The 26512-nt window shown below is 39.6% G+C and overlaps 1 protein-coding gene across 6 annotated transcripts in view; it reads left to right on the forward strand.

Annotated features, from left to right (window-relative positions):
- APP (amyloid beta precursor protein) overlaps positions 1–26512 on the forward strand; it is a 228924-nt gene that overhangs the window by 37041 nt on the left and 165371 nt on the right. For all 6 annotated transcript variants that reach the window (XM_054579515.1, XM_054579519.1, XM_054579524.1 and 3 more), the window contains exon 2: positions 16274–16441. In XM_054579515.1, the coding sequence (XP_054435490.1) occupies positions 16274–16441 (168 nt within the window). The remainder of the gene's footprint in view (positions 1–16273; positions 16442–26512) is intronic.

Raw genomic sequence — 26512 nt, forward strand, 5'->3', positions numbered from 1 at the left:
CCTCCTTGCTTTTGTCTCCACCATTGTCTGTCCACTGGAGTCAGGGATGTTCAGGTCACACCTGCATCTCCAGTCCCAAAAGTGTTCAGCGCCTGAGAAATGGTTATCTTACTATAAGGCATCAAGCCAGAAGTTTCCTGAAACTTAACCCAGGAATCAAACAACTCTGAAACCTTGTCTATTTGAAGTGGGAAGGACAAGTGTTTGATAACCATCAGCACAGCTGTTCAACAATTAGTTTCTGTCTCTTCGACCTAGTATTTTCAGGTGTATTTTTTTACACTCACCTTCACTTTAGGGGTTAGGTTACACCGAAATCTCTGAGAATCAGTTTCATGCTGCTGAGGGCTTTTAGCTGCAGGCATTTTTTAAATAGTTGATTGGATGCTCTGTTAAAGAAGTCTGGCTGCCCACCGCTATCTGTGCCATTCTTGGAAGCTAATGAGATAATCTGATTTTTTTTAATGCCGCCTGAATTGCAAAATGATGCACCACTCAGGAATGTGTTATCAGAGAGTCAGGAAATGAACATTGAAGCTTATTGAGCCACAAAGATCATAAGCTACTTTGCTTTTTTGTACCCTATCTTTTTTTTTGAAGAGGAGCCTCAAGTTCTTGAGTAAGTTGAGCGGTCAGTAGGACATGGGAGCTGGGAAAGAGAGGGATGTGGATGCTGCATTTTCTTTTCTGCATGCTAGGAAATTACTCTTTTGGTGCCACAATAAAAAATCTCTCAGGTATGTAAGTTGGAAATTATTTTGTATTGTTCCATGCCTTTGTCAACAATTACACTTTCTGCATTCTAGTTTACTGTTGTTCTTTTTCATGCCGGGCATTTCTTAATGCTTTCCGTAAATATTTATCAAGTGCTCGAATGTGGGAGAAAGATAGAGACACAAGTAGTAAAGGGCAAGAAGGATCTTAGGGAGCAGTGAAGCAATAACTCTCATCTTGTTTGTATTTACTTTAAAAAAATTCTTTTAAAGGACTAGGAATCTTTGTTCCACTCACTCAAAGTCTTTAGATATTCTTTTCTTCTACTCTAACAGCTGAGATGTAGATGAGTACTTACAGGTGGAGCCGTCAGCTACATCCTCATAGTGACAGCATCTCACGTATATTACCAATGCCACTTTCACATCCCCTTCATGTGGATTGTGTGCGGGCCTCCAAACAGCTCCTGGAGTTCTGTCCTCACAGCTGAAACAACCGACTCAGATGTTGTGTTACTGAAACTGACATTAGAAATAAGTGGAAGAGTAAAACTCCAATATGGTTTTTTTGGCTCCTGGTCATCTATGATTTCTGTAACATTTTCTTTATGAAGCCAAGAAAGAAAGAATGTCTTCACTATTACCTTCTCTTCAGAATTATTTTCTCCTATGTATTGTAGTTCCCAATAGTCTTTATTCCACAACAAAGGCAGTTTGAAAAATTCTTAGTGTGTCTTAGGGCTATAGAGAGGGCAAGCTCCTTTGAGAAGTGCCTCGATGCCTTATTTAAGAAGGATAATCTACCCATGCTTATCAAGCAAATAGCCTGAAACTTGAACCTTGCGTATTCTTCAGTGTTATAACCCTGGAAAATAATCTTGGCTTACACTACAGTGATAAGGTAACAGAATACAATTTTAACAACGGACAGGGATGCTGTTTGAAAGGTACCGTAGATTTTTTTTCACATCAATTTAATATTCTTTCTGAATTTCTATTATGTTTGTAAAGCAGATTTCTTCTATACCAAAAGTCATAGTAGTAAATGAGTTATAAGCAGATGGGAAAAGTAGATAAGTAAATATGCAACTTGAAGAGAAAATAAACCAAAGGATATAATGTAAATATCTTTTCTGCTTATCAAAAATAAATACTTCATGTTTTCTTCCTGAAATAGTTTTATAAATATTCTGAAAATAGAAAAGTTCTAAAACCATGAATTCTTTCATCTACTTCACATGTGGATATTCAAACTCTTACTCCATATAACATACTTATTTATAATCTTTCTTGTTCCAACAGACTGTAGGTGACTTCTTACTATCTATACTAGATGTGAATGTGTGCATATGTGTCTATGTATGAAGAAATAAGAACAAGAAGTAAATTGTAAATATCAGAATTCTCTGTCTTGATTACCTTTCATGCAGTAAATTCTTTCATTCCCTCTTCTTTCTCTTCCCACTCACCTGGGGCCACCTCTCAGGTGACCTGCCTTAAAGATTTTTCTGGAACGTTTTTCCATAAATTTTGATAATTACTATTCTTCCACTTATGATCTTCTTCCTGAGCTATTAACTGAAAATCTAATGGCAAGGACAGGTTGCTATCATTTTATAAAACAGGCGCTCATGGGCCCATGCGGAAACGCATAAATGCCTTAAATTTGGCATGATGGCAGCCTGCCAACGGACTCTCAATGGGTCTTATCTGCTCTGTCTCAGGCTTGTAGGAAATCAGATGGGAAAGACTTCCTGGACCTGTTAGAAGGGCTGTAGTTGATGTCAGCAGCTGCCCTGAGATTTTAATGTACATTGAAGAATGGTGTTATATCTTCACTCATCTGGAAAAATTAGGATTATTAGGATTTATGCCATGAGTCGTAGAAATTATAATGATACTAGACATTCTGGACATTCTGGAATGTATCAGGCCCAGCTGTGTATACTGGCTTCCTCACTGCAGCCCCGGACTAGGAGTCCTGTTCCCCATCTCTCCCCTTCTGGCCCTAATAGTCTCTCCACCTACTAGGTTTCACAATAGCCTGAAGGTGGTAGAGGCTGTAAAGGGAAAAAGGTGAATTTCTGAGCTGACAAAGGGTAGAGAAATAGGCCCTTTTTCCCCTCGGCCAAGGAGTGTGGGCAGCTCCGAGGTGTAGATGTCTGAGTATGCCCCTACTGTGTATGTTCTCACTGAACGATACAGTGGCTCCCATTATATTTATTTATTTATTTATTTATTTATTTATTTATTTATTTATATATACACATACATACATATACACCCACTCCCTCTCCTGGAAGCTTGCTTTCCGTGTTCCCCCCCACCCGCAGCCTGTGCACAGACTTCTCGTTCTCTTCTCCATCTGCTGACCCCTGCCTGCTCTGTTTCTTCTATTGTGTACATTGTGAGTGGGCCAACATGCCAGTGTGTAAATGAGGAAAAATGAAGAGGGAGAAAAAGAACGAAAAAACTTCTAAGTTTGCACTTATTTGTACCTTAAGCGTGTTAGCATTAGCCTTATGTGCTAGAAAATCCATTGGAGGTGCTCCAGCTAAAGCCAAAGTCCATTTCAGAGCCGTGTCCTTGGATAGTGATGAATATGCCATTGCATAAAAGGTAAGTGCACCTTTCAGGTGATGAGAGGAATCACAAGTGTCATGGCAAACTCCATAGTCTTAATATTAAGAAGAGGAATAGTCGTAACAACTCGGGTTGCAAATTCTGTGGGGATAGTATGTCCCAAGGCAATACAATAAATTCTGTCTTTAGTTCATAACTATACTGCTTGTTTGGCTGTGTCTATGCACTAAACCCAAGTGATGCTGAGGGTTTAATTTTGGGACTTGTTTGGTGCCTCCTGGGTGAAATCAGATGTGGTCTCAATGTGCGGTATCAGATGGCTGAAGGGCTTGACCCAACACCCCAGAACTCCGTCCTTCCCCATTTCTCACCTCGCCCTCTTCTCTGCACTCGCGTCTCATCTACCTCAGGGAGCAGGCTGGGCCTGGGGCCGTGTGGGGCAGGAATTTTCACTGCTTCCTTGGATTTCAACGAGCACATACTGTTTGGAGTTCTGTGATGTTAATAGCATGAGTGTTTGGTGATGAAATTTGCATGTCCTTTGCCAGCAGAAGTGTCATTACAATAAGATTGTATTCATGTAGCCACATGTGACCTAGGTTCTACAAGTAGGTAAACATGTAGGAGCAGGTTCTATTTAATGGCATGATATTTTCAAATTCCAAACATTTCCTTTTAAAAACATGTTGAATGAAAACATACATTTAATTTTTTAAACCCTATGCATTAAAAGAAATTGTTTATTACATACCGATGTATAAAAAAAAGAAAGAAAAGTTAAACCCACAATATCAGTCAGATTTAGAGACAGCAACACTTGATTGCCATCCCCTTAGAAGTGACCGTGCATGTGTCTGGAGCATTGTCTGTCTTTCCCCTTTATGAGATGAAACCAAGAGCATATGGTTCATATGTCGTAGCTGAGCCTTTTCTTATCTGATCCCTGCCTCATATAATACATTAAATATCAAATATTTATCCTGTTTCTGGATATAAATGTGCTGATCTGTGCCAAATGAACCAATTGAAGTCCTGACTTTCCAGAGTTTATAAAAAGAGTAAGATTATTTTTGTGCATTATGCTAAATGCTGTGTTTCTTTTTTAATAAAGAGCCAACAGCAACAACAACAACAAAAAAGATTAAGAGGTAGCAATATGCCTAATATTAATAAAACACAGATGAGCCATTTTTTGACATGAACATAATTTATTATTTTGCTGTAAATTTTGGTATAATTTTGCACAATACTTACAACTCTGTAAGTACTGGCTTATGTGTGCCATGTTTAGGGCAGCAATGTTCAATAGAAGTATAATGTTAGCCACATCTGTAATTAAAAATTTTCTGGAGGCCACATTGAAAAAAGTAAAAATACAGAGTTGGAATTATCTTTAGTGATATATTTTATTTAACCCCCATGATAGTCAGCATATAAAATTTATTAATAAGGTACTTTACAACATATCTTTCATGCTAAGTCACCATAACCTCAATTGGGACACTAAATTTTTATCAGAAAAAGTGATGTTTAGAAGTTCATAAAATTACAATCAAAAAAGATTTGCTTACCCAAGCTGTGTAAAACATGCTGAAGGTTTTTCAATAATATGATTGAAATAGGTTTTTAAATTTAAACTTACATTAATTACAGTGAAAGGAAAAATTCAGTTTCTCATGTGAGCTAAGTAGATTTCAAGTGCTTTGAAGCCAAGTTCAGGGTACTCAACAGTATAGTCACTTTCTTAAATTAAGAAAGGAAGGAGAGTTTTCAGGAATGCAGAACTCTGCAAGAATGCAGAAAGGAGCAAAGGTTTTGGGCATGGACGGACATGAGGCCCATGGGCCAACAATAGGAAAGACAGAAACAATTTCATATTTGGGAGGGAGGGTGCAGGGCTTCACAGGCTGTGTGGGACTGAAATCCATTTCTGACGGGAAGAGGGTTTCACAAAAAAATTGTATTTGAACACAAGCTCCTATTGCTTGAAAACTTTTGAAAGCCGTTACCCTCCTCTAACCTCTCACCAAATTGAGGGACCATTTCTGAAACCCCAATAGATGGGCATCTATCTATTTAAGTGGCTCCCTGGTAAGACTCAGCATCTTGTAAGGTTCCTTCACCACCGCTCTTCATCACTGTTCTTATTATTTAAGGCTCTGCCTTCAGATGTTGTCTTCTTTATTTTACTCTATTCAAAGTCTGATGAAATTTAGAAAAAGGTGGAGATTTACTAGCCAAGGAGAGAAGCCCTTAAAAGAACTCAACCCTGTTGACACCTTGAACTTGAACTTCGAACCTCCAAAACAACGAAGAAATAAATTCCTGTTGTATAAGCCAAAAAAAAAAAAAAGGATAAAATTTGTCCTGATAAATTTTTGTTTCCGTCCAAAGTAGCCTTTTTAGTGTTTATCTAAAAATGAATGCTACATCATTCTAGATGTAATTTGACATACCAAGATTTCTATGATCATCCAGGGCTTTTTGTAAAGCATAAGGGTGCATAAGCTTTTTTTTTCCCTTAAAACTTTTGTGGGTTTATTTCTGGGCTCTGTTCTCTTCCATTGATCTGTGTGTGTCTTTTTATGCCAGTACAATGCTGTTTGGATTACTATGGCCTTATAGTATAGTTTGATATTAGGTAGTGTGATTCCTCCAAATTTGTTCTACTTTCTCAGGATTGCTGTTGCTATGTGGGGCCTTTTGGGGTTCCATATAAATTTTTGAAATATTTGTTCTAGTTCTGTGAAATACATCATTGGAATCTTGATAGGAATTGTGTTGAATCTATAGAGTGCTTTGGGTAACATCACATTTTAATGATGTTAATTCTTTCTATCCGTGAATATGGTATATGCTTCCACTTAATTGCATCTTCTTCAGTTTCTTCAGTGTCTTATAATTTTTCAAGAACACATCTTTTACATCCTTGGTTAGATTTATGCCTAGGTATTTTATTATTTTTGAAGCAATTATGAATGGCATTGTTTTCTTAATTTCCATTTCTGATAGTTCATTATTGGCATATAAAAATACAACTGATTTCTGGATATTAATTTTGTATCCTGCTACTTTGCTAAATTAATTTATCAGTTCTAGTAGTTTCTTGGGGGAATCCTTAGGGTTCTCTATGTTCTGTATCATGTCATCTGCAAATAAAGGTGGCTTTACTTACTTCTTTCGAATTTGGATGCCTTTTATTTCTTCTTGTTGTCTTATTGCTATGGCCAGGATTTTCAGTACTATGTTGAGTAAAAGAAGTGAAAGCAGACATCCCTGCCTTGTTCCCAATCTTAAACATAATGCTTGTAGTTTTTGCCAGTTAAGTATGATGCTGGCAGTGAATTTGTTATATATGGCCTTTATTATGTTTAGCTATGTTCCCTCTATTCCCACTTCGCTGAGAGTTTTTATCATAAATGAGTGCTGGATTTTATCAAATGCTTTTTCAGCACCTTTATAGTCAATATTTGACAAAGGAAGCAAGCACATAAAATGGGCTAAAGATTGTTTATTCAATAAATGGTGTTGGGAAAATTGAACAGACAACATGTAGAAAAATGAAACTAGACTACCTTCTTACATACACCACACACAAGAGTATATTCAGAATGAATTAAAGACTTAAATGTTGGCCCCGAAACCATAAAAATCCTAGAAAAAAACATAGGCAGTAAAATCTTGGGCATTGCTCATAGCAATATTTTATCTGATATATCTCCTCAGGCAAAGGGAACAAAAGGAAAAATAAACAAGTAAGACTACATCAAACTAAACAGGTTTTGCACAACAAAGTAAACCATCAACAAAATAAAAAGACAACCCACGAAATGGGAGAATATATTCGCCAATACATCTGATAAGGGGTTAATATCCAAAATTTATAAAGAACTTACAAAACTCAACATCAAAACAAACAAACAATCCAGTTAAAAATGGGCAAAGGACCTGAATAGTCACTTCTACAAGAGGACATACAGATGGCCAATAGACATGTGAAAAGATGCTCAGCATCATTAATCATCAGAGAAATGCAAATTAAAACCACAGTGAAATATCACCTCACACAGGTCAGAATGGCTATAATCAATAGATCAACAAACAAGTGCTGGTGAGGATGTGGAGAAAGGGGAACCCTTTTGCACTGTTTGTGGGAATGCAGACAGGTGCAGCCACTGTGGAAAGCAGTATGGAGTTACCTCAAAAAATTAAAAACGGATCTGCCTTTTGACCCAGCAATTTTGCTGCTGGGAATATATCCATAGAAACCCAAGACACTAATTGAAAAGAACATAAGCCACCCCTGTGTTCATTAAAGCATTATTTACAATCTCTAAGATATGGAAGCAGCCCAAGTGTCCATCAGTAGATGAGCGGATAAAACAATGAGGGGACATTTACAGAATGGAATATTACTTAGCCATAAAAAAGAAGAAAATTGTACCTTTTGCGACAGCATGTATGGACCTGCAAAATATTATGCTAAGTGAAATAAGCCACTCAGAAAAAGACAAGTACCGTATCATTTCACTCCTCTTTGGAATCTAATGAATGAACTGAACACGGGAAATAGAGACAGACTCAGATAGAGAGCAGGGGTAGGTTATGGAGTGGAAAGATCCAGCAGAAAGGAAAAATGGCCCATGGACATGGGCAACAGGGTGGTGATTGTGGAGGGGGAAGGTTTTAAGGGGTTAAAGTGGTAATGGAAAAAAGCAATTTATAAAAAAACTTTAAAAAAAGAAAACAACTTTTGTAACTTTTTCTTATGGGACTGCTACCCAGCTGTGCCTTTTTTGTCTTGTACTACTTCAAAACATTATTTCAAGCAAAGTACAGGATCTTGTGTATACTTAAAAAATTCTATGGGAGAAAGTGTCTACCTTCTGAATTAATTTTCAGCCTTGACACTTACTTAATATTTGTTATTCTTATCAAATACGTGCCTGTATTAGTTTCTCGTGGTATAATAATGCTGCGAAGCCACAGCCCACTTCAAAATTCAGTGGCTTAAAATAATAACCATTTATTACAGCTCACAGGCCTGCGGGTCAGCTGATCTTGGCTGAGCTTGGTTGGAAAACAATAGAACTTCAGAAACTCAACATATATAGAACATCTCTTGTATCTAAAATGGAGAGGAGTAATGGAATTTGAATTTTCTGTGTTGCATTATGTGCTGCATGCTAATCTGCCTGAGCTGTGAGAACTCGTGGAAATTACACTGGAAAATTGTTCATTTGTTTCTGTGAATACTATTCAAACCAACATCTCCGTGGAGCCCAGTTTCCAAGTCCTCCAGCTTTTTAGCAATATGACTTAAATGCAATCACTCTAGAATGAGAATTTAGGAAAAGCACTGTCATTTGAGGTGTGCTCTCATTCACCTATCAGTAAACTGCATGGGCATTTGTGTGTGTGTGTTGATTACAGACTATACTGGTAGGTCTATAGTAGGCATATGTAGGTTTGGCCAAAAACTTCATTTGTTTTTTTCTGTAAGATCCTCTTGTAAGAGTGCATAGTTGTCTTTAACTTCATTTGAAATAATTTCGTTAGATTGTATTGTGACAGCTGCATAACAGCATGCATTTTTTTAAAACTTAACAAAATTGGTGAATTTTTGCATAGCCATTTTAATATTGAAGATGGAAGAAAATATGCAATGTTTTCTGCATATTATGCTTCATTATTTCAAGAAAGGTAAAAACGTGACTGAAAAGCAAAAAAAGATTGTGCAGTGTATGGCTAAGGTGCTGTGAGTGAATGTGTCAAAAGTGGTTTGTGAAGTTTTATGCTGGAGATTTCTCGCTGGATGATGCTCCATGGTTGGGTAGACCAGCTGAAGTTGATAGCGATTAAATCAAGACATTAATTGAGAACAATCAACATTATACCATGTGAGAGATAGCTGACATACTCAAAATATCCAAATCACTGAAGTTATTCATGAAAATGAAAAATGTGTTTTTTATTTTACCAAAAAAAAAAGAAACAACCCATACGGACTTTTTGGTGATATATGTAGGTAAGTAAGCATATGCTTACTGTTGAAAAATTAGAAAATACGGATTAAATAAACCAATAGGTGATGAATGTCCATTAACAGTTGGAATGTTGGGGGCTCTGGACCCTACTTGTGCATTCAATTGACTGCTTCTGATTTAATGAAAAAACTAATTTAAAAGCAGGTTTTACATTTGCATTTCAGGGGAGATTTCTTAAAAAGAAAGCTACCAAAAGTTCCTAGATGTTAACATCAAGTGATTTAAATTTAAGAAATGCAGGTTAAACATTTGAACTGTAGATTTGCTTCCCCTTTTACTTACTCTAAAAATACTTTTTTAGAAGGCAGTAACAAAGAACTGCAGTATACTGCCATGGTAGAGGGAACATTATCTGAAAATAATATGCAAGGTTTAAAAATAAAAAGCCCAAGAACTGCCATTGGCCTATTATGAAGAAAAGAAAACATGGCCTATGGAGTAATAGCTTGGGCAGGCTTTGAACCTTTCTATTGATCTAAGTAGATGTGGAGGTGACTATGTTGGTTCTTCTGAGAGTCAAACGAGATAATGAAGGGAAAGACCTAGGTAAACACTCCTGTTTTTGACCTTAACTCTTTTTCTAAGCCCGTGTTCACCAGGTGAAGGCTGAGGAGATATAGCAATGTTGAGAAAACCAAAATAGTATAAAGATGATGATATTGTATGTTTTTTGTATGGTGGCTATATGAAACATGCCAGTAAAACTTAAAATGAAAGACACAATGAAAGAAATATGCCATTCCTCCATCAGTGATGTTAAAAAGAATTTGGCTGTTAACCAATGTGAGAGCACATTAGGCCTAATTATACATGGCATAGTATATATATGATATGTATATATCATATCACATATATATATATATGCACATAGTTAAAATGTAGACTATTTACTGTTTAGGAGTAAGTGAACATTAATTGTATCAAAAACCACACTTTAAGCAAATGGTTTGGTTGCCATATATGAGGCTCTGTTTTTTAAAATTCCAAGTTTGTACCTGTTCTAGGCAGTGGATGATACTTGGACCTGCCTAAAATCGATGCTTTAAACATTGGTAACAGATTTTGTGGATGTTGAATAACCAATGTGTCTATTGAGAGGGCACTTGGTTTCCTACTGGGCATCAATGGCAAGAATTATATACCAGGTTTGTTTTGAGATGGAAGGAGTTTATGGTCTTTAGAAAACCTACCCTTTGAGAAGAAAGAAATGCTTGATACTATCAGATGACAAAACTAAAGCAATTTAGTAATGACTTTGCTATTCGGGGAAAACAATCCATTGGTTGGGGAGTACAGTGTCTCACAAGCAGTGGAGTACTGTTACCAGGGATTTGGGGCAAGAGCAAGTTTTCTAGACTTTAGGAGGGACCATGCGGAAACAGGCATGGCCGGCTAAGAGGTCAGGGGTTTTCTTCTGAGGCTGGTGCGTCCTGTTCTGTAGGGTAAGGTGAATTAGTCAAAGCTGAGTTGGGGAATTGTGACTGGTGTGTGCTGGGTTTCCTTGACAGGTCTTTCTCCCTTAAGTGCAAACTGACTTAGGTTAAGGTGTGTGCTCTGGGTCAGGCCACTGGGTCAGCCCTCTTTTCATGGGTCCCTTAGAAGAATTAACTTTTATCAATATCAGCAGAGGCCATGTATTATTCATCAAGAAGCAATAACTTGTCATTTGAAGCCAGGTCAACAATGCTAAATTTCAAGGAGTGAAATATGTGGATTAGTTCTCTGAAAGGGATTCTTCTCTCCTGACTCACTTTTGCGGCAAATCATTTTTAACCTGAAATTTGAGCTCTGAAGTAGTCGGGCAAAATAGTGGACGTGAGGAAGGTGGGCCAGCTGCACACAGGTAAATTAAGGCCGTGTTGTATGGTTTTGGTAGTCACCTTTCATTTTTCTGTATGCTTTGACCAACTTCTCCATTTTTTCTCACCTCAAACACACGCTCACACACACGCACAAAGGCAAAAAGCCTTGGAAAATTGGAATTTTGTTTGTTCACTTGAGAGTGAGCCTGGTCCCGTCAACAACACTCTTCACGGAGCGGGTCCAACTCCAGGTGATGAGTTCACTTCTGAGATGGAAGGAGCAACTGCAGAGGTCCTCCCTGGCTCACGGTTGCGGGGGTGGGGGGCAGAGGGCATACGAAGGAAAACTGTACAGCTAGTCTTTTCCTTTACAGAATGAAAATTTGTTTTGTTAAGCAGTAAGTGTTGCTTACTTCCCCTTTGAAAGAAGTTCACTCTCAAATCAGTTAATTACATTGAAAATGGAAAATCTGTTTTAAAATTAAGTTGGAAAGCATTTTAGCGGGGTATAATTGAATTCTGCCCAGGTTAAGGGAAAACTGTATTTATGGGAGGAAACTGTGGTTGTGATAGAAACTGTATCACTGTGTTTTTTAAGAGATGCTCTGCAAGCATCCGACCCTGAAGAAACTAAGAACTGATTAAAAAAATACCCAGTTCTTCGCTCTAGGAGGCCAGTTACTCAGACCAGCAAGAAGTCCGTTTAAATGCAGAAGCCAGATGGTTTTCATCAGCTACAAACCTTAAAATTACATAAATCCACGGGGGCAACTGAGCTATGGATCTGTGCCTTCCCTTTGCCGGGGGAGCCTTTTCAGCCAGGGAAACAGAGTGTTCCTTGTTCGCTTTCCCTTTTAGTTGGGACTGTGCGGGGGGAATGCGGTCAAACCTGCTCTATAAGGAATTTTGATCTCCTTGACGATAATAAAGAGAAACTTTTTTGGGGAAAGGGAACACCCAGTTTCAAAGCAGGAGAAGCTGGCTTTGCATTTGGGTTTTCTAGTTCATCTGTGCAGATTGTCCTAGATTAGGTATGTATGTTTATTTTAATTTCCCCTGAAGTCATTTTTAGCTAACTTGCTTTGCAAAGTCCATTTTCACTTCAGTACTCTACCTGTGGTGATCCTAAAATATTTTTCTGTTAGCAGATGATTGTTTTAAAGATGTGTAAAGATGTGTATTATTAGGTGTAATACATCTGTATAGTTCAGAACATTCTGTAAATAGCCTCTTGCTTTTGAGGCAATGTGTGGACGCTCCATTGTTTTAGCCACTTATTTTGTTCATTGTTGCTAAACACTGTTTTCCCATGGGAAGGCACCTTTAGTCTCAGTGATGTCAGTGGAAAGTCATTCAATTTACAAGAATTATCTTCATCTTCAGTCTCTTAGAAATGCATAGACGATGAGTGGCTGGTTATACCATGGATCCAGTCTTCTAGGCATTGTCTCAGATTTCTGTGAAGTAACCTTAAGTTACCTTAGACAATGCTAAGATGAAAACAAAATTAGAATGTAATAGTTATTTAAGTGGTTATATGTCCCATCTACTAAAGCTTTTGTATTTCTTTTCTATTAAAAAGGGAAATGTTTTTTAAAAAGGTAGAAATAATTATCTTTAAGATGACTTAAGAGGATGCATTTTTACTGGCAGCAAATAACTTAGAGTAAGACCCAAATATTACCATTATAAGAATGTCCATATCAACAGGACCCAAACAGGACCATGTGCGTGATATATTAAGCAATTCAGAAAAAGAGATTTGAGTACACCTCTTGGGCCCTTGGATGTCTTGATATTATCTCCTGGATGGTCAGCTGGGGCTGGGGATGGTTTCCTTCTGGCTGAATGCCGAAGGGTGGACTGCTCCTAGCAACCAGGCTGTTTCTTAAATGGCTTAGGTGAGAGGTCCATGGATTACTTGTGTTCTTTGAATTGACTTAGCCAGTAACGTAACTGGGTTATGTTACTTAAAACATCTTTTGCAGGTGTCCTTCAGTAAGAATAGAAAGCTTCTGGTTCTATTTGTATCTCACAGAAAATTGCTCTGACCTTGTACACACACACATGGTGTTGGTTTGGGAAAGAATTTTTGCCAGACAGATATGTTTTTTGTGATTTAAGGATTTATTTGTAAAGGGACTTCTGTAATGTCAGATGTAACAGATGTATACATACGACCCATTTTTTAATTTCTAGTGTAATAATTTGCCCTAATTGTTGAAGAATCAAAATTTGAACTTTAAACAATCTCCACTTTAAGAAAATCAGGCATGTTAATGATTAGTATTCTCCATACATTTGTTTTTTAAAGTTAATATTAGATCCCATCTTGTTGAAAACCCCTCAGGAACTGGAAGCATGTATTTTCTGGTCTGAACTCCCACTGGTAAAAATGAAGAGCATAAGGCAATTAAAGATGTTCTTTAGTAATATTGTTACCAAACTAAAGGGGTCTGTTTGCCTGTGTGCATCAAAGTCCAATCAAACGTGAACAGGAGTTTGCAGCCAAGAACGGAAAGGTTTATTAGTTGAGGAAATGGCACCAATCCTGGAGTTGCAGGTGGGCTATTACTCAAAAGACCTGGCTCCTGGATGGCTTCCAGGAGTTGGGTTTTATAGGGGAAAATCATTAATCATGGTAGTTAAAGGATCTGAGATCCTGGGCTCTGCTGATTGGTTGGGGCCTGCGTCGGGAATAGCTGATCGTTGTGTCAGGTCCTGCTAGCAGCCAGGGCGTTGTTCTCTGGTTTCGTGGCAGTGTGGTCCTTAGGATCCTTCCACTGTCAAGGGCCTGGGGTGGACACACAACTCAAGCCAAGATGTGTGTTCTCTTTAGCTCAACTGAGACTCTGCTTCTGTGGTCAACAGACTTGAGACTTTGTTCTTAAGACAGCTTGGTGTTTCTTGAGGGGAGGCTATGGAATGACAAGGAGGTAGGCACTGGAAGGAACAGATTGTGGAGAATCTGAGGTATTGAAATTTTGAGGTGGAGGGGGAATTCATTCAACAAAGTAATTGCCAGCTGTTGTAAAAGATCATTCATCTCTCTTTCTGTTAGAGATAAGGTTAACAAGGTTCTGCTGAGGCTGGAAATCTTTGGGACAGGAATGAGTTGGAGCAGAATGAAATACCATGGGGAATACAATGGTGATTCCATTGCAGGAGTAAAATTCCTTGAGGGCAAGGTCCATATTTTATACACAAATAAACAAAATATCCATATTTACATATGTCATAAATACATTTCATACCTGCTTAGCATTGAACTTAGGGTCTTAACCTGTTGGTATCTGATTATTATTTGACTTTCTTTCACAGTGTTATTATCTTACTACTTATTTCAGTAGAAAGGGCAAAATTCGTATTCTGATTTTTAGGATCAAGGCATTGGATCCTCTCTTACCCCCTCAGGAAAGCTGTCGAAACTGAGGTTTATAGAGCATTCTGCTTAGGCTGCTTCTTTGCATCTGTTGGAGAATGAGTCAGTCTCTCGGTTTCTGGCTTAGAAACTGAGGGCGGTGGCAAGGGGCCCAAACAGGGGGGGCTGAGAGGTCCCAGCTGTTCCTGCTGACGATCTATCCAGTGATGTGGCCTCACTGCTCTTTGCTACATCTGGCGACACAGGGTCAGAGGTTCGTTAATTGAATGTGCCTTACAGAGTAGGACTGGAAATGCAGAAAACGTTACCTGGAATATGGCTTGAAAGATTTTGCCAAGAGTTTCTGCACTCAGGTCAGGGTTAGGTCTCAGCGGGGTTCGGGGCCAGATTTTTTTTTTTTTTGAGGGACGTAAACCCTCTGTTGTGCTTGGACAAACTACATATGAAGATGACTGGAATGGGCAGATGTTTGATCTATTTTTACATTTCTGTGGGAAGAAATGGCAGGAAGCCGTTTTCTTTCACTGAAATCTCTCAGTGCAATTTTAGGTGGGGTTTTTTTTCTCCTCTTGTGAACAGTTTTTAGAAATGATCCAAGTTAGAGCATCACCCAGTCCTTCGCTGCCCGAATGGCTTCTGCTGCTGGAGAGCCCTTCTTGGCCTCAGTGGCACACATCTCCTCAGCAGCTGCCATTGACAAGGGAGCAATTATTTTGTTCGATGTGTCTTTCGATGCCTTGGTTTCCAGTCACACTTTTGCTCCTGTGGGTTTAATTTTCATCTCTTGCTCATTCTTTTTTCTTTCTAAGATACCAGAACCTATTAAGTGAGGTAGGGCAGATATTTTGGTTCTTCCATTTTCCCTTTTAAAAATACTTACATGAAGGTAGTACCTGTGCACAAAAGGGTTTGGGAGTACAGAAGGGCACCCTTCTTCAGGTTCCTCCCCTGAAATGGCATATTGCCTGTAGTAAGAAGAGCTTACGGCACAGCAGGTGGGTGCTGCGCTGGGCTCTGGCAGAGACCTCGTTGACTCCTTGCACCGTGGTTGGGAGGATGAGACATCAGCTCCCTTCATGTACTCTGGAGAGCTGAGACAGTGATAGCCAGGAAGTGTTTGCGGGGGAAACAGGTGAACTGCCAACACAGGCACACCTGGGCATGGTAAAACAACAACAACAACAACAAAAAACGAGCCATTTTTCTGTTCAGAAAATTAGAATGGAGTCACTTGCTAACTATTAATGCACAACAACACTGCCCTGAGCTCTGGGAGGTGACATGCAACATGACCCCCAGACCCAGTCATCACGCCAGACTTGCCATTGTTCTTTGTGTGAGTCAGTTGGAGGTAATTCTGAGAACGTGCTTTCCTCTAGAGTGAATATATTTATTTCAGAAAAGCATCCTATTTTATTGCCAGAACCTTTCAGGAGGCAACACAAAAATCTGTCGTGGGGAAATGTATAATCTTCACAGTGAATAGATTTCTTTTAATATTACTAATTTCTCTTTTTAATGCAAGAAGAACAAGCTCTGTACTACAGGTGGTTAGAGATGTATGTAGCATACATAATAATTAACTGCAAGGAATACTGAAGGAGGGGCTCACTCACAATTGAGAACTGGCAAGAATAGAACTTTGTGCTATTGTTGCCTATTTTCAGAGTCCCCGTTACAGCCCTCCCCCCAGCCTCGGCCCCAGAACTGTGGATTGCTGTAACTAACCAAAGCCCGTTTCTCTAGGTGCCCACTGATGGCAATGCTGGCCTGCTTGCAGAACCCCAGGTCGCCATGTTCTGTGGCAAACTGAACATGCATATGAATGTGCAGAATGGGAAGTGGGAGCCAGACCCATCGGGGACCAAAACGTGCATCGGCACCAAGGAGGGTATACTGCAGTACTGCCAGGAGGTAAGTCCCTGCTGCTGGCCACGTGGGGCCATGCGCCTTTATTTATTTTTTGACTTGTACGCTTATATTTTATCTCGTACAGTGAAAACCCTTTGTTCCTAACAATTCGCTATGCCATTAATGATATTTACTTGCTCTACCGTATTCATAAATGTTTGTAAAAATTATGTAATATCATGACCATCATGAAACCAGCTGAGTAAAATTTCAGACATCTTGGCGCAGGTCCTTTTGTCCTTGGACTGTATCTCACTAGAGCCGCGCAAGGTATTGTCTGTGAAAGAAACTAGAATTAAGTTTCTCTATTTATGTTACCAATGGGATATATTTAGTTTCTTTATTTTTGTTTGTGTTCAGTTAGTCCCTCGTTATTAATTTTACTTTTTGAAAATATAAAATGTTTACATGTTAAAAATATTGAAACTGTAAAAAGTTATACTTGAAAGTATTATTTGTCACCTGTCCTCTATACTGATAAATAACTTCATTGTTCTTGATTTATCCTCCTTGCAAAAGAGAGTATTTATTTTTTTCTTTTCTTTTAATGGCATAGGTAGCTTTACAGTAAGCACTGTTCTGCTCTTTGCTTTTTTTACTTAACTTTCATACTTGGTGTAATTCTTCCTAGTTTCCTTTCTGTTATTGTATAGTGTGTATTCCTTCCTTATTAATTCAGTTTAAAATAACTGAAGTCCCAGGCATTTTATTCCTCACTCAGTAGACACTTACCTGTTCTAGGACATAAGATTATTTGTGTTTCAAGCACATGTAAAGGAATTAATCTTATGCATTTTGGGAAAGCAAAATCCCTTACCCTCCATGTAATACAGTAAGATAGCCTGGCAATAATTTTTTGTTGTTAATAATCTTTTATGTACTAGAAAATTTCTTTTGGCCTTCTTGGATCCAAAATAACTATGTAATGAATTACATATGATGCATGTATATAGATAGATGTAGATATATATATATATATATACAGACACACATAAGTATATATACACCCACACATAATTTTGAGTTAGCATTCTAAGAAAAGACAATCTCTAGGCCCTGGCCAGGTAACTCAGTTGATTAGAGTTGTCCTGAAACACCAAGGTTGTGGGTTCAATCCCCGGTCAAGGCATGTACAAGAATCAACCAGTGAATGCATAAATAAGTGAAACAATAAATCCATGTTTTTCTCTCTAAAATAATTCTAAAAAATAGAAGGGACAGCCTCTAAATATAACTTTTATGTTTTGAGAATTAGCAAAAACAGAAGTTTTTTTGGTATAAATACATTATAACAATGTGTTACATATCAGGTAATTTTTATTCTGAAGATGTATGAATCATGACGTGAAAATAAAATTCTTTATATTTAAGTAGAAATAGCTAACATTTAAGTGATATTTATATCTCTTAAAAACATTCTGCCTGCTTATTTATTAATTAGGGATTGAGAAGTAATTCACTTTTGCCCATTTTTGACATTTGTAAAATATACTCTTTAGAAATAATATTTACTTTCTACCAAAGAGTTCCTCTAGTAAAATCTAATGCATAATATGATTTTGGTAAATTGAAATTCCATGTGTGCATGCTTATAGGTGTTTGATACCATTTCATTTTTCTGTGTATAAACACAGATTATGCATTCTGAATGTTAAATAGAATTTTTTTTTTTAAAAAGGCTAGAACTCAAGTTTAGTTAATGACATTGACTACATCATCTTTGCTCTTGAATGGCTCTTTTGATGTGTGTATCATAGTCTGCATTTAAGTTTTTCCTCCCTTTGTTTCACTTACAAATAATTAGATTTTTTGCATTTGTGTGATGATTCTATAAAAATTACTCTTCTTGACCCTGAGAATGACCCTTATTCCCACTCCGGTTCGAGATCCCACGAATGCCTGGGCAGTTTCACTTCCTCTTTTAGTCCATCGTCCATCCCAGCACAAAGCCACAGAGTTACCCTTCCCAGCCCCAGACTTTGCCAGATTGTTGGGGCCATAGGGTGAGAGGGGAGGAAGGCAGGCCTCTTGGTTGTTTCTCCTTTGTTGTGCAGCTGTGGTATCACTTGCCTCTCTCGGCTCACCGCCCACATAGGTCTTATAGAACGATGCATTCAGACCAGTCTTAGGGTGGAGTGACAAACAGTAGAGGGGAGAAGTTAAGAAAAGTCCAGAACATTGGGTCTCATTAGCCCTTTTAATGAATTTGATCCTTATTGCATAATAACAGGAAGTCACCGAAGGTATTTATTTTTTTTAAAGAGGGAGAATGACTGTAGATTTGCATTTCGAAAAGAGAAAAGTCACCCTCTTGCTTAGTCACTCTGTCCCCATATCTAGTTTCTCGCTCCCATCAGGGCCCACCCTGCTGGAGCCTCAGCCCCGTGCTGTGCAGTACAGTGGCCACCAGCCACATGTGGGTACAACACGCGCGTGTGCTGCATGCGTGAGTTAGGTACCGTATTTCAAAGATTTGCATGGACAGAAAGTTAAAATGCCACATTAGTAATTTTATATTGATTTCATGTTTAAGTGTTTTATATATACTGTTAAAGCATCACGTATATATGCTACTAAATTGTAAATATGTATGTTATTAAAATGAATTTCACCTTTTCCTCTTTACCTTTTTAATGTGGCTGCTGTGGAATTTAAAATTGCATGGGCATACATTTCCATTATATTTTCATTGAACTGTGCTGCCCTCCCCTCTACCACATGCCACCCGTGGCTCTGGGCCATAGGGGCCTCCAGAAGAGTGAAAGTGAATAGACGACCCCCCTGCCCCCCCACCCAGGTGGTTGGGAGTCAGGCTTTTGGGGGCCCTTTTTAATACACCTTTCATTAAGAATATTGTAATGCAAAATGATGTACAACTGCCCTTCTAGAGCCTAGTGCTTCTCTCTGATGCCCACACATCTCTGGGGGCCGAGGAAGCAATGATGAGTACCACACAGGACCTACTCCTAAAGGTGGATCTTAAGGGAAAACAAGTTTGTACAGTAATTTTAGCAATATAAAAATTGACAATGGCAATTGACGGCACATGGCCGCGGTGAAGACAGTGCTCATACTTTTATTGGCAGTAACCACGTGTCAGCTACCTTGTCAAGTGCATGGTCTCGTTATACCCTCATGATACATGGAGGGTGGAATCCTGGGAAGGAACCTTGGGTAATTGCAACAGTTTAGGGGAACAAAGAGAAAGAATGCCATCTGTGGAGAAGGAGCTGTGGCTGGAGACTTGAGACCAGAACTAGGAGATGCCATGTGCTGGAAGTCAAGCCAGATGGATTTGTAATTGAGGGAGGTGACAAGAGTTCAGGTGTGATGCACGTCGAAAGTGCTGGAGGTATAGTTTTTGACAAGGCAAAATCACGACTCTCTTGCAAAATGAACACACATCAAAGGTTTTATTCAGCTCACTAATTAATGAGGTATCTTGTAAGATGTTAAAACTGGTCCAGTTTTACTTGAAGAGATAGAAGGTCTTTCCTAACAAACTTCACTCACAGAACTACGAACACTCACCTGATTTATGTTGCATGGGACAGGAAACACGGGCATTGCCACCTGTCCCTACCGTGTTTACCCTTACAGAGTCATCAAATAGCTCAGTCAATAGCAGCCAATCAAAAGAACACACCCTGTAGAATCAGACACTTTCCTTGGAAGATAACGCCTGACTTTACTGCTGGGGTATCCAGCAATCTTTTCTTGCCCATTTCTAAGTTTTGGACATGTTCTTCTGATTTGGCAAATAAAAGGTCATTGTTGATCTTTGGGATAGCAATTTCTATAGAATAAAAGTCATTGCTGCAGATTATAGGAAGCACACATGAATGGAGAGTGAAGACATCTGTGGATTCTTTGAGAAAAGCCCCAGAAGCCAAGAGCTTAAGGGCAATTCAAGGAAAATGGAAGGGCTTTGCTTTTTGTCGTGTCTTTGTTTTTTAAAGGGAAGGATCTTAAGTTAAAGGATGCTGAAACTAAATTGTGGAAAGGGCAGATGTCCATCCAAAGAAAACTAGCTTCCCATATCTAGGGAGAAATGGGATCCCTTGGATGAGTGATTGGCTCAGTCATGGCAAAGGAGAAGGGAAAAAAAGGGAAAAGAAAAGAAAAGATGGGGCCATAGTGAGAGTGCATTATTTAGGCAGTCTCTGTTTGCCAGGTGATGGAAACCCACTGAACATCTTACACATGGATAGTATTTCCTACCACAGTGAGGCGTAGCTTGTAGAACCTTAATGAAGACATCCAGAAACTGGTTCCTCAGGGAGCGGAACTAAGACTCAGTGCTGCCCGGAATTTCTTGGTTGGGGTCTTTCTCATTTTCTGCTAATCCCTTCACCCTTAGGGTCACCTCCTGCTGCAATGAGCCTCCTCCAGGAGGCCAGGAAAAGCGGCAGCCAGTCGCTCTGGGAGCATGGCATCCTAGCCCGTCTTTCCAACTGCGTTATGCCGCTGTGCAGTGTAATTCCAAGGAGGGATTCTGGCTGGCCCTGCTTTTGGTCACACATCTGCCTTTGGCACAAGTACTGGGACTGGCTTGCGTTGGCCATGTGGGTGTGTGGCCTCTTTGACAGCGGGCCCTGAGCCACATGGTGGTGGGGGGGACGGGCTCTTGGCAGAACAGGGATGAAAGTGACATGGGGCAAAATAGAATATGACCACAATCCAACAACACAGCAGGCTTAGAAACACACAGTGCGTTAGCAAAGTTTTATAGATTGGCGAATGGGTCGCTGGGGAACTTTATAGTCCTCCTGACGTTAACCAGCCTGGGGGAAGTATGCATGTGGAAGAAGTGGGGCACATGTTTCCTCAGAACTTTTAAACACTGTTTGACATTTTCTGTTGAATGGTCTATCCTAAACTACATAGACTGTTCCTTATTGATACTTTAGGGTCTTCTCCCCACTTCCCACTCTGTCAATATTCTGATTTTCTTTACATATAATTAGAAATAATGAATTGTTTTCGTTTGTAAGATTGAATTTTTTGTGTGTTGTTGAGAAATGTTAATGTTCTTTTATTTTTTTTGAACTCCATGTTTTGTTTTAGACAGTATTGATTGATTCCCTGGTAGGAAAGACACAGACAATATTCATAAATTTTCTGCCTTTTCTAACAGGTTTTGTAAGTTACATTACTTTGATGTTTTTAATGTTTTAATATAGTAATCTGCTCTTTTGGCATAAATTTCCATAGTTGTAAGTTCTGTCTTTACCTGGATTTGTTGTTTTCAGCCAATCCTTTCACTAAAGCATCTCTATTCCTATATTATTTATTTTTATTCATTTTTTTGGACATCTGTCATTTTAGTTATTTCCAGAAGTTGTGCTTATTGAACAGTGACTTAATCAGATATAGAATTCCAGATTGATGAGCATTTTTTGTTCATACCATAAAGATATTTATTCACTCACTGTATTCTGTCATCTATCATTTTGCAAATTCCTGTTTAAAAAAATATACAGAAACCATGACTGTTTGTTACCCTTTATAGTGCTACTAATTTACTGATTATTTTCCTCCCAGTAGTCATGAATACATTTTTTTCTCAACATACTCACTCAGTTCCTCTTATGACCCAAACACAGATGTTTTAGAGGCAGCTGGGTGAGTCACAGAGGCAGCTGTTACGAGTCTGTGGACCTAGGACAGAAGAAAACCAACTGAACCCATGACCGTGACCTTATTTCGACCTTTTGCTAACCAGTGTAACTCCCTTGTAAAATTTGTTTTTTCAAAGGATAGCCCTATAAGCTGCACATTGAATCTCATGATGCTTAACTTAGTAATGTGACAAATAATATTTTAGTGAATCATCTAGTCACTTTGTAGTCTCACATTGTTCTCAATTTGTATTCCTTGCCATTGCTTTGCTGTTATTATTATGAATATTGTCATTTTGGCCCCCCCGATTTCTCCTGTCCTATCATGAGTCAAGGGCAAAGTTAGAAAAAAATAAAAATCGAGCCTTTGACCTTTGTTCCTGGCAATAAACCCATAAAAAGTGTATTGGGAAGATAGCTTAAAACTTAGGGTTTAAATGAGGTATTTGTTTAATCTGCATTTTATCTCAGATCCTCCAAATTCCAGGCACCCATGTATTCCCTCCCCTTCTTTTCCCAAAAACAATAATTACGCTTTTGCCCAGTCCTTATCCTGACATTTGCCTTCCTTTGTGTTTTTATTGTTTAACTAGCATGGTCAGCACCATTGGAGGATTTTCTTTTGTTTCTTTGTCAAAGGTGTATTGCGGACGCTGCAAGAAAACGTGTACAAAGACATGCTTGTGCACATGTGTCCTCCCCGCACCCCCACCAGCTCTTACGTTGAAGCTCTAACCCGTAATGTGGTGGTGTTTGGAAGTGGGGCCTTTGGGTTAGGTGAGGTCATGAAGGTGGAGCCCTCATGAAGGGATGAGCGCCCTTGTAAGAAGAGACACCAGAGAGCTTGCAGAGAGTTCCCTCTCTCTCCCTGCTCTCAGGTAGGTAACGTGAGGATGCAGAGGAGGTAGCCATCCATCTGCAAACCAAGAAGAGAGCCCTCGCCAGATCCCGGCCATGCTGGCACCCTGATCTCAGACTTCCTGCCTCCAGATTTGTGAGAACATAAATTTCTGTTGCTCCCGCTACCCAGCTACGTTAATTAGTCATGGCAGCCTGAGCGAGCACTTAGACTTACTGCGGGTTCTACGGGCAAAAGGATTACAGACTCAGGATGTCTCTGAGAACTGTTTTATCTGAAACTGAGCCTGGACCCAGCACACACTAGCTCGTTCATTTCCGACTGCTTGTGGATGGCCTGCTGTTGGCCCGGGGATTGCAGCAGGGGCTCTGTTTCCCTCTCTACACTAAGAGAGTGCCCCCGAAAACAGAGTTCGTGGTTTCCTTTTTCAGGGACTGCTTTCTCCATTGGTGGGATTCTAAAGAGATTTTTAGAAGAGAGTTGGGAGAATGTTGGCCCAAAGTCCAGATTTGCCCTCAGTGTATTTTTATCTACTTAAATACAAGTGCTGTGATCATCACTCAGTGGTAGAATGAGTGATAAACATACACATGACTAAATATTCTTAAATATGCAAAATAATGACTAACTATGCTTTCTGAAAGCATTAAGCAAATCCTGCATTATTCTTCATGTGCCCCTGTGGTAAGAGGTTCCGTCGTAGGCTGTTGACGAATTACGCCTTCCAGCAGTTACACCTTCCCTGCAGTCCCGATTGAACCTGAGACGTGCTTTAACCAGTAGAATGGCTTGGACGTGACACTGGTTCAGTTCGGGGTCAAAGCCTTCAAAGGTTGTGGAAGTTTCTCTCTTCGTGCTCTGGGAGGAGAGCTGTGTGGAGAAGCCCAAGCGGAAGGGAAGGGATGCTGTCACTCATAGCCCTACCTGGGCTGTGCAGGGCCAGGTGGGGTCTTGCAGCCTTCCTGGTAGTGCCCCCGCGGACAACACCATGAGAAGAAAGATTGCCCAGTCAACACGCAGGATGGTGAGAAATTGTAAATTACAGTGTCGTTGTTAGCTTTCAGGAAGGTTTCCAGTGATCCTCGCCTCTGTCCCCTTATTCATGTCCACGTGAAGGCTCCGTTCACGCTGTGCAGGGCTGCCATGTATAACCAGTAACATATTACAGAATACGACGTTGCATGTGACTTTTGAAGCTAGTTCAGAAAAGACATGTGGCTTCTGCTTTGCATGACTTTCGCTGTGGCGGAAGCCAGCTGCCTGTCAACGGGGACACTTGGGAGCACTGTGGAGATGTGCGTGTGGTGAGGAACGGAAGCCTTCTGCCAACAGTTAGCACTGGCCTGGTGGGCATGTGAACGAACCACTTGGAAGTGTGGATCCTGTAGCCCCGGCAAGCCTTCGTGGGACTGGGGCCGACGCTTTGACTGCACTCCTATAAAAGCCAGGTTCCCTCGGTGTAGCCACTTCCAGGTTTCTAACCCACAGAAACTGTGTGCGATAAAAAACGCTTTATTGTTTGAAGCCACTGAAATTTGGGGTAGTTTGTGTGCAATAATAGATGACCACAACAGACATTCCCTCAATTATTATTTCCCTCTGTGGTCCTTTAATAGAAAATGACTCCTTTCTTCCTTTCTATATGAGATGGAGAAAGTGCTGCCATCATGAAAACAACTTGAAAATAACTATATAAATTATTCATCATTTAACAGCCTAAAGTGGCCACTTGCCTTAATGAACTGTTATAGTACCCAAACATTGGCCCAGGGTACTAGCAGTCCCATAAATATAAATAGAATAAAACAAGGATAATATTATGCTTGAATCATATATTGAAACTGAGGGACAAAAATGAGAATCTTCAGGTTTTATTGTCTTCTCAAATGAAATCAGTTTTGTTTTTCTTAAAACAGTTTTATTTAAACCAGGAGCTTTGAGGTGGGAAAATAAAAAATTGGAAGTGTATTTTGATTCTTCATCTAAAGAATCTTGTTCTTCTCCAAATTTAATTCAAGCAAATTTAGCAAATATTTATTGACTGCATTCAGGATAGTGGCTTGTGTCACGTGTTGCTGAGTCTGCAGCAGGGAGACACTGCTCTCAGCTCAGGGGAAGCTTATGTCAATATACACTTAGGCAAATTGAAAAGAGCGTTTAGAAAAGTGAGAAGGTGGAATGAGGCTGTAAAGCAGAGGGTCTTGATTCTAAATCTGGGGATTTAGAGTCTGATTCGGGAGATACGAAAGAGCTCCAATAAGGGGTTCATCTCCAAAACACATAAAGAACTCATACAACTCAACACCAAAACAAATAAGCAATCCTATTGAAAAATGGGCAGAGGACCTGAACAGACACTTCTTCCAAGAAGACGCACAGATGGCCGACCTATACATGAAAAGTTGCTCAAAGACACTAGCCATTAGGGAAATGCAAATCAAAATTACAATGAGATTCCACCTCACACCTGTTCGAATGGATATTATCAACAAGACAGGCAGTAAGTGTTGGAGAGGCTGTGGAGGAAAAGGAACCCTCACCTCATTCACTGCTGGTGGGGATGTAGACTGGCATAGCCACTATGGAAAACAGAACGGAGGTTCCTCAGAAAATTAAAAACAGAGTTACCATATGACCCAGGAACCCCTTTCTGGGTATCTACCTGAAAAAAGTTGAAAACATTTATTTGCAAAGATATATGCACCTCTGTGCCCATTGCAGTATCATTCACTGTGGCCAACGCATGGAAGCAACTGAAGTGTCCTTCCATGGATGATGGGGTAAAGACGATGCGGTTCATGTACACAATGGCCTACTCCTCGGCCACAAGAAAAGATGGAACACTGACACTTGTGACAACATGGATGGACCCTGAGAATATTGTGCTAAGTGAAATAAATCAGACAGAAAAAACTAAAAACCATGGGATATACAGTGAAACTCGTAGATACAGACAACGTTATGGTGGTTACCAGAGGGTAGAAGGTGGTGGCAGTAAAGGATAAAGGGGGTCAAATGTATGGTGATGGAAAGAGATTTGACTTTGGATGGGGAACACGCAATGTAGAGATGATGTATTAGAACCTATATAATTTTAGTAACCCATGTCATCCCAGTAAATTTAATAAGAATAAGAATTATGAGATTCTTTTTAGTCGGAGTGTTTTCTGGTCAAAACACTTTATAAGTATTAGCCTGTTATCCAAGGACAGGTTAGATTGGGGAGAGAAGGGAATTCAAATCTCAAGATGTTAGTACAAAAAGGAATGGGAAGGACACCCTGCTTGTCTGCTCTGTACAAGATGCTGGGATAAGGGAGCCCCTCGGGTCAAGTGCAGTGAAGGGGGAACCTGGGCCTTGCTATCAGACAGACCTCCCTTCAAGTCCAGCTGTTACTCTTTGCCACCTGAGCACTGTAGAGAGCTGCCTAACCAATCCCAGACTTCCCTTTGTGACAGGAACACAGAGGTCTGTTGTGAGTTTAAAATTGTCAAATTAAACGAGAAATTGTACGAGCCCCAGAACTGTTCTTTTTCCCTTTTTTAAGGAGAGAACTTAAAACAGGCCCTGCGCCCTCCACATCCCTAACCTTCA

The sequence above is a fragment of the Pteronotus mesoamericanus genome, unplaced genomic scaffold (genome assembly GCF_021234165.1).
Source record: "Pteronotus mesoamericanus isolate MK-2021 breed Mesoamerican mustached bat unplaced genomic scaffold, CSHL_Meso_final contig_116, whole genome shotgun sequence".
In the NCBI taxonomy this organism is placed as follows: Eukaryota; Metazoa; Chordata; class Mammalia; order Chiroptera; family Mormoopidae; genus Pteronotus; species Pteronotus mesoamericanus.